This window comes from Calidris pugnax, unplaced genomic scaffold (assembly GCF_001431845.1).
Source record: "Calidris pugnax isolate Ruff unplaced genomic scaffold, ASM143184v1 scaffold69, whole genome shotgun sequence".
Taxonomy (NCBI): domain Eukaryota; kingdom Metazoa; phylum Chordata; class Aves; order Charadriiformes; family Scolopacidae; genus Calidris; species Calidris pugnax.
In genome coordinates, this window is record NW_015090859.1 from 1,157,136 (window position 1) to 1,165,684 (window position 8,549).

At 44.2% G+C, this 8,549-nt stretch overlaps 1 protein-coding gene across 1 annotated transcript in view; it reads left to right on the forward strand.

The window, feature by feature from the left end:
- The first annotated feature begins 444 nt into the window (after positions 1-444).
- Positions 445-8,549, forward strand: part of GRTP1 (growth hormone regulated TBC protein 1) — a 50,775-nt gene continuing 42,670 nt past the window's right edge. Inside the window, exons 1-2 of the mRNA XM_014944175.1 lie at positions 445-628; positions 3,247-3,398. Of these exons, the coding sequence (XP_014799661.1) occupies positions 591-628; positions 3,247-3,398 (190 nt within the window). The 5' untranslated portion in view covers positions 445-590. The remainder of the gene's footprint in view (positions 629-3,246; positions 3,399-8,549) is intronic.

Here is an 8,549-nt window from a genome sequence, read left to right on the forward strand (position 1 = left end):
GAAAGCCCAAACCAACCAAGCGAACTTAAATACTAACACAACCCCCTCTTCTCGTTGGTGATGGGGAAATTCTTTTGGTTCGAGGGTCTGTACCCGAAGCTGCCCTTACCCTATGTTAGCGAGACATCTCCCTCGCGGTAAAATATTTGCATTTTGAGCAAGACATTACAGGAGGCTGAAATACGCAAATCTAAGGTAATACCAGAACAGTATCCACCTCTATTTGCTCCCCCGCCCGCCGGAGCGGAGCAGAGCGGGGGCCCCTCGGGTTCCACCGAGCCCCTGCCGGGCAAGGCGGAGGCTGGGGGAGGCGGGGGGCTGTCGGGCAGGGAGGAAGCCGCCTCTCCGCCACCCGACCCCGCGGGCGTGGAGCTGCCCTACCCGGCCGCCCGGCCCCTGGCATGGGAGGCGGGACCCGGCGGCCGCCCCCGCCCCTCGGAGAAGGGAGGGAGAGGGGGGGGGTGGCAGGAGAGTTGAACTTGGGAAGCCGCTCCGTATGGGGCCGCGGCGCTGCTCGGCCTGAGGAGAGGAGCCCACCCCGCGGCCGGGGCGCGGCGGGAGTCGGGGGAAAGGCCGAGCGCGGACGGCCGATGGAGAGGCGAGAGGACGGGCGGGACTGGCCGTACAGGTAGGGCTGCTGCTGCTACCGGCGGCGGCGCTTCGCTTCCCCCCGCCCCGGGCCCGTGTGGCGGGCGCCGGCTGTGAGGCGGGTGCCATGGCAGCGAGAGGCGCCCCGGAGGGTCCGGCCTGCCCGCAACCCTCCCCGCCACCCACCGCGGCCGCCAACTCGCTCCCGCCTGGGCTCTCCCGGAGCGGGGCGGGGGGGGCGGTCACATTTAAAAATACCGCTTTTACAACTTTCCTGTGATTCCGCGGCGCTCGGAGGGAGGGAGGGAGCGAGCGAGCCGGGAGCGGTGACTCGCAGCGCCGTGCAGGGAGTTTGGGGTTTTTTTGGGGGGGTTTGTTTGGTTTTTTTGTTGGTTTTTTTTTGGTAGTCCCTTACAACAGGCTTTCCCCCGGCGCTGGTGTCATGCCGAGAGGAGCCGTGCCGGAGGGTGAATTTGGAGCCCAGTTGTCCCGAGCAGAGCGAAAGGTTGCTGCCGGAGCGCTGGGGGCTGCGGCCGAGGGGGGCGGCAGCAGGCCGGCGGGAAATGGCCGCCTCCCTGAGGGGGGAGAGCCCCGGCCGTTAACGTACCTGTGGGGTGAGGGTAACCGCCACCACCGGCCGGCAGGTTAGGGAAGGTAACTTCCTTAAAAACCCAGCTTCCCGACTCTCGGTTTTTCCCTGCCTGCCTCGGGAACGGCGTTCGGCATGGCTTTAATCGCTGCTGGCTGCCTGGAGGGTGGCAGTCATTGACAGGAGATGTGTTTTCCTGGCGGTGTTAAGGCTTTTTTTGAGTGTTCTCACGTTCCCCCTCTTCATAGAAACCCCCATCGGGTGGTTCGGTGTTTTTTTACACCTGTGGTTTTTTATGTCAAATTTGAGGAGTACACGAATACAAAGGTGACTCTTCGAACTGCCGATTAGGTAATGCCAATTTGAGGTCTGAATATTAAAATGTTCCTCTTCTGATTCACGCTTTACTACCCGTGACGATCCTGTGAGCCGGAGTTTACCCAAGGCTGTTCCGATGCCGCTCCATGGGCAAACTCCTTCATAAATGAAATCATATAATCATAAAATGGTTTGGACTGGAAGGGATCTCTTACAGATTTCACTGAATTTTTAGAGTTGGAAGGGACCATAGAGATCATCTAGTCCAACTCCCCTGCCAAAGCAGGACCACCCAGAGCTTGTCAGAGCACATCACTCAGTACTGCATCCAGGCAGGTCTTGAAAATCTCCAAAGAAGGGGACTCCACAACTTCCCTGGGCAGCCTGTTCCAGGGCTCCGTCACCCTCACCGTGAAAAAGTTCTTCCTCATATTCAAGTGGAACCCTTTATGTTCCAACTTGTGCCCATTGCCCCTTGTCCATCATCGAGTTCCAAGCCCCCTGCCACAGGCAGGGACACCTCCCGCTAGACCAGGTTGGATTTTAAGCCTTGATGTCTCTCTTGCAAACTTTTCTGCATGGACAGATCCCTCTGCCTGTTTAACTTCTAGGAAGCCTATGAGCACTCCGTACTCCAGTGATAATCAGCAGGTATAAAGCATCCCGGGAGGCTGCCATAAATCCAGTTTAGCAAGGTGACTTGGTGTATCAAGCTAAAACAGAATCTGAAACTCCATCTGTGCTGTGCTGCCTGAGATACTGCGATGTAGCACTGAAAAATTGTTGAAGATAACAAAATAAGCATTTTTGCTACTACATATGAAGAAGGCTGGCAGAAAGATTTGCGTTTTTTTCCTGACCCGTATACTTTTATTAGGATAATTTCAGACATGAGCCCTTCTAAAAAATAATCTTTCTAACTTGTTCTTTTTGTTGTCATTTTTCTGTGCAGAGCTGTGTGGAAAGTGAGTTCAGGCCACACGTGAGCTGTTGTGCTATACCTTCATAGAATTGTAGAACTGTCTTAGGTTGGAAAGGGACCTTTAAGATCATCAAGTCCAATCGTCATCCTAACTCCGATTAAAAAAAAAAAAACAAAAACCAAAAAAACCCCACATCACTAAACCATGTCTCTAAGCTCTATGTCAGCCTGTCTTTTAAATACTTCCAGGGATGGTGCCTTAACCACTTCCCAGGGCAGCCCATTCCAATGCTTAATAACCCTTTCAGTGTAAAAATTTTTCCTAATATCCAATCTGAACCTCTTCTGGTGCAACTTGAGGCTGTTTCCTCTTGTCCTGTTGCCTGTGACTCGGGGAAGAGACCGACCCCCACCTCTCTACACCCTCCTTTCAGGTGATTGTAGAGAGCAATAAGGTCTCCCCTCAGTCTCCATACTTTTCAACTGTTTGTATTACAGAGGAAAATGCCTCCCAGACTTCTGTCTGGTCATAATTTGGGTCAATTTTGCACACGACGGATCCTTTGCTCCAAAAACTCCTTACTTCTGAAAGTAGTGAAATCTGTAAAACTGTCTGAACGCTGCATGTTTAAATTCATTTACTTAAACAGCTTTGATATGCTAAATGGAGTGTACCAGTTTGTGTAAAGTAGGTTTTTGTTGGGAGGAGGGAGTTTTGAGCTGCTTTTAGAAATAGCAACTGGAAGTTATTTAAAGCATACTTGCATATTTTTTTTTCAGCAGTAGGTATGCAGAAGCATTTGTACAAGAATTCTTTTTTATTTTGTAGGGTTGATCCATATGGGTTTGAAAGGCCAGAAGACTTTGATTATGCGTCCTATGAAGCATTCTTTTCCAGATACCTAGTGGTACTCACTAGAAGAGCAATAAAATGGTCCAAGCTCCTAAAGGGGAAGAACAGTATACAGAAGAGTTTAAAAGGTGAGCTGTGTGTCTATTTATAGCTAAAAGTGGATTATGTTAGAACCAATATAAATTGTATTAAACTGGTTTGCATTTTTGAATGTTAAATACTATTTTTGTCTTCAAATGAAAACCAGTAGTATAAACAGTAATAATACATAAGCAAGTATGCTGTTGTTAGGGGGACCATTAATTTGATTTAAAGCTTGCAAAAGATTAATTCTTCTTTGTCATACACTATAATATCTTATTACATCTGTAACCCAGAGGTTATGGCCACTGGCTCTTCAAGGTGCTGTTTTACAGCTGTTTCTTGCATTGTACCCTGCTCTGTGCTCTTTTAAAAAGACATGAGATTATGTAGAAGACGCTGTCTTGAACTGCAGGGGTCAAGATGTTAGGGTGCTCAGTTGTTGACTCTTTGACATGCTTTTAGATTGCTGAGACTTTCTAGCTCTCCTTATCCTCCTTTTGTAAAATGACGTTTACCGCACAGCTGAAAAGGTGTGTGCTAAGAACTGATGCTAAATGCCTTATGAAATGAGGAAAGTACAATTAATGTAGGAGCTAATGCAACATTGGATAAAATGCTCATGGAACTGTTAATGGCTGCTTCAAAAAGCAAGAAAACATCTAATAATACTTTGTCTTGCAAGAGGGACAGGGAGAAGTAAATGGAGGGAGTCGGAAGGTGGCAGGGAATCCTTTGAGACTGAAGGGTGGGATTTTTTTCCTCCTGCTCTTTCTCTAGGTTATTTCATATAAGCATCTAAATTTTCCTCTCTGCTCTTAATGATGCTATTCAGCTTGCTTTCTCTTGGGAGAGAGCTGGGCACAGTTCTCTGTAACTATGTTAAAGCAAAAGTGAGTAAAACTAAGCAAAGGTTCAGCAGGCACTGTAACACAGCTGAATATTTAAAGCTGTGCTTCAGGTGTAGGCTTGGACTGCTAATTCTGGTGGTTTTCTTGTTTTGGGGTGGGTTTTTTTTCTTGGAATCAAGAATGGCGTGATAACTAGTGAGACATTTTAAGTATTACAGTGTATTTATTGTATGGATGTCCATTTTAAGGCTGAGGAATCCCAGAAAATGTAGGTGTGAGCTACAGCTGCAAGATCATATGCTGCTAACTATAAAGTAGCTGCTTCTACTCTCTTCTTTTTCTTCCACACATAAAGAAGCTTTTGTTTAGGGCATCAAGTTTGAATGTAGTGATAGCAGTACAGTATTTTGAATTAGTGAGGATTTTGAGATTCTGTGGAACTTAGTCTTCTGGTTGTTGCGGAAAAATAATCTCAGATTTTGATTCATCTCCTTCTTCTCTTAAAATGTGTGAACTGTGACAGTGGCAGATTTTAGCAATTTCTGTGAGTTTGTTACATTTCTCTTTCCTTAAGTGGCCTGTTCCAGCATTGTAGACACAAAACACTGCAGTGATACAAACAGTGTGAATGACTTTTGGTCTTAGTTTGGAGACACAACTTTGACCAAATCTCAACTTGTCCACCAGGCTTCTGAACCGATGATCATGCTGCCCCACTAGCCACCTCATGGCAATAACCATTAACGTGGTTTTAATCCCCTCCAACAGGCTACTGTTTGTGGAAAATGGGATAGCATAAATCCACAATGGTTCTTGACTGTTGCAAGCCCTTGTGGGCTAGTGCGTCATCTTTGACTTTACTAGCTTTGGCTAAAGATTCATGGATTTGTAGACTATGCATTCTCACGTATATATGTAATATGTAATTCTAAGGAGAGTGACTGGGATAAATAATGTTGAGGAAATGTAGGCTGAGTGTAAATTCAAAGTTGTTACAATAAGCCTCCCTCATTATGGTCAGCTGATACCTCAGAAGAGGAGAGCAACAAGTTCACCTGTATAATTACCCAGATTTATGTAAGCAGTTGTTTAGGTGTGTGCTTTATCCTGCAATGATTTCCTCGCAGGCAGTCGGAGAGCAGAAGATCTGCCTGATGATATGCTGAATTTCACTCCTTCAGGACCTGATTTCGTTGCTCTGAAGCTTTGCTTAGGAGCTGCTGGTTCTGATTAACTTCCCCTCTGCTGCAAGTCAGCCATAAACTAGAACTGAGAAGAATATTTGGGTTGCTGCTTCCCCCTGAACGCAATAGCTGTATTTGCAAACCCATATCCTTATTTTGAGTTCTGCTGAGGCCTTTTCTAAATGCATCCTGCTCTGAGTAGATGTGAGAGAGTCATTGTGCATGTGGTATCTCAGTAGCTCCACGCCTATTTGTCTTTGCACATAGAGAAGGTCATAATTCCTGTCTGGGTGAACAGGAAGAAGTGATGACTTGTGTTAATTTTCCAATTTGGAAATGTGGCATGTTCACATGCTACTGTGTTTGCCTCACATCCAGGGTGGTATGTATGTGTCTAATTCTGTTCCACTGTAAAGAAGAATAATTAGACTACCTTTTAACAATGGTAATTAAGCAGTGTATCCTGTTGCTCTGGATTACAGCCTTCCAGCAGGGTGGGTCATGGGAATTTTGGCTGATGGTTCCTTTTGCTCATTCTCCAGTGTCTTCCTTTTTGGTATTTTTTTTCCCCCTCTACCTTTGTTATCTTCACTGTCTGCTCTGCACATGTGAGTTTTCAGACAGCATTCAGTCATTTGCCTCTTGTCTCTCTGATGCTACTGAGATCCTCTTAATTTTTGCTTTTCTCCATTCAAGCCTTTTGGTCTTTATGGGACCAAAAGACAGCTTTCTGTTCTGGCTTGTTTACAGGCAGGTAACAAACTGACATAATTACCCAAAGTAGCTTAATTCTAACCAGAAGTGTGCTGTGTAAAAGAATTTGGCTGCAAGTGGATTAGTCAAAACTAAGTGGTAGCAGAAGGTGCTTTCTAGTCTCTGAGGCTGATAAAAGTACAGTGAAAGGTGAAAGTAATGGTATTGAACAGTGGTTATAACAGCACAGGGGTTTCAGCACAGGGGTTAAAGGAAGGAAAAGGCAGCTTAGAAAGTGAGATTTTGTGTTTGACTGTAACTTGAACATTTACGGCACAGATCTTCTTTGTTTCTTCTTTGATGCAGTTGTAAAATAAACCTTTTAATTCCTTATTGGATGCTCTTTTCAGCTCTCTCATAGAATTTTTCCTGTACAATCCAAATTAGTTTTCTCAGCATTCAACAGTATTTATTAGTAACTGAAAAAGTAACTGGAAAGTTCGGAACACTTCTCAAAATCGCACTCTTCTTCATATTTTATGTGAGATTATTTTTGTTTTCAAATGTTTTCACAGTACTTAGTCTGTGTGTGGTGTAGAGTGAAACAATGTCAATGGGAGGAAAATATAAATACAACTTTATCTAGAGGCAGAAACATTCAGAATTCTCATATTCTACCATTACACAAGGACAGACAGGTTTAAAGTGATTTACTTATTTTTAGATCTTGTTACTATAAGTAGTGGTCAATATGGGAAGACAGTTTTCTTCTGCATATTTTTCTCTTGAATTTACTTAGGGTATTGTTAGCACTTTAAGGCTACTTCCCTTTCACGTAACTGCTTTTCTGGTAACAAAAACATATTAAAAAGTATGACTCTAAACCTCTGTAAACTGGCACTGGATATCAGAGGTAATAGAATTACTGAGGCTGCTTTTGTTTGCTTAAAAAGTTAAAAATGGGTGATGTTTCACATTTCATTAATGAAGAGGCAAAAATTTCACATAAAGGTATTTATTACACGTGTTTTAAAGCTTAGACTGCTGCGTACACGGCAGTTTGTCCTGACAGTGATTCTGGACACAGATACTCAGGGTCTGATAGTATTTAGCAGTGCTACTTTTGAGATCGAGCCCTTGGTTTACAGGTGGAGTCGGATGTGTGATTGGAGACGTGCACAATCCAGCTTCATCAGGGAAAGCTTCTTAAATGTTAAGAAGGTGGGAGGATATTCTGCAGTGTGGACTGGTTTTGTGGGCTTTTTAAAAGTTTCTGCAGATAATGTGGAAGAGGGCCTATAGAAAACAAAATAAATAGATATTTGTATAAACCAGTAAAATTGAATGCATATAATATGACACATATGCATATATAAAACACTTAATTGCAACTGTCCTTGTTTTCAAAGCTGCTTTGCTGCTTCACTATGCTGCTTTGCAGATCCTGGCGAATATGATAATGGTGTGAGGAAGAAAAGCACCATGTAAAGGGCTTTTCCATTCCTCAGGGAGTGGGGAAACTGGGGTATGTAGTGACTTGGGGCAATCCAATCCTCTGGCTGTCTATTACCATGAGAGTGATGACACTGAGGAATAATGAGGGTATATTGTGCTGACAGGCTGATTTCCCCTTGTGCCAATGTCAGAGGCTTGTCTATGCTTCTCTTGAATTTAATATGTATTGTTGAATGTAGATGTTGGCTATGCCTTCAAAATTGACAGTTGTTCCAGGGGGGAAAAAAAATGCCATTGGAATTACGTGATAGAATATGATAATCCAGTAGTTTGGCGAGTAAATATGCTTTAGAGATACTCACAGACTCATCCAAATGTTTCTTCTCATTGACCTAAATGGGACTGGTTTCTCAGACTCATTCCTGCATTTGTTATGTGCATTTATAGGATTTCTTGAGCATTAGAGTTCAAAATCTTGTAAAGAAAATGAACTAGGGATTATTAAATAACCATGGAAACAAGTAAATTATTTCCAGCCTGTCTAAAAGAAGGTTGCAGTTAAAGTTTCTTTACAGCTGCAACAGTAGAGACTGTAACCCATAGTTTAAATCCTCATGGGAAAGCTAAACTAAAACTGTCCCTGGAAGACCAAGTATTTATTGCAAATATGAAGGGTAGGTGTGTTTCTTTCAGAGAAAGTACCAGATTTTAGGTGAGTGAAATGTCCATTAGAGATGCATGAATCTCTCTGTTAACATTGGGAAAGCAACTTTGGCTCCTCAAGGATAGGCAGCTGCAGTTAGGTGGAATGTATTTAGAAGGTGGCTGACTCAGTTGTTGTAAAACTTGGTTTCACTCTGCATTTGTCTTGGGTTACAGATTGTTGTGACTGGATAAAACCAGATTAGGTAATGATATTGGGGGGGGGGGGGGGCGGGGGGGGGGCCGGGGAAAGGGGGGGGTTTGTTTTCAAGGAAAACCCTGGAACTCTTCCCTCCCTTTTTTTCTTTTTTTA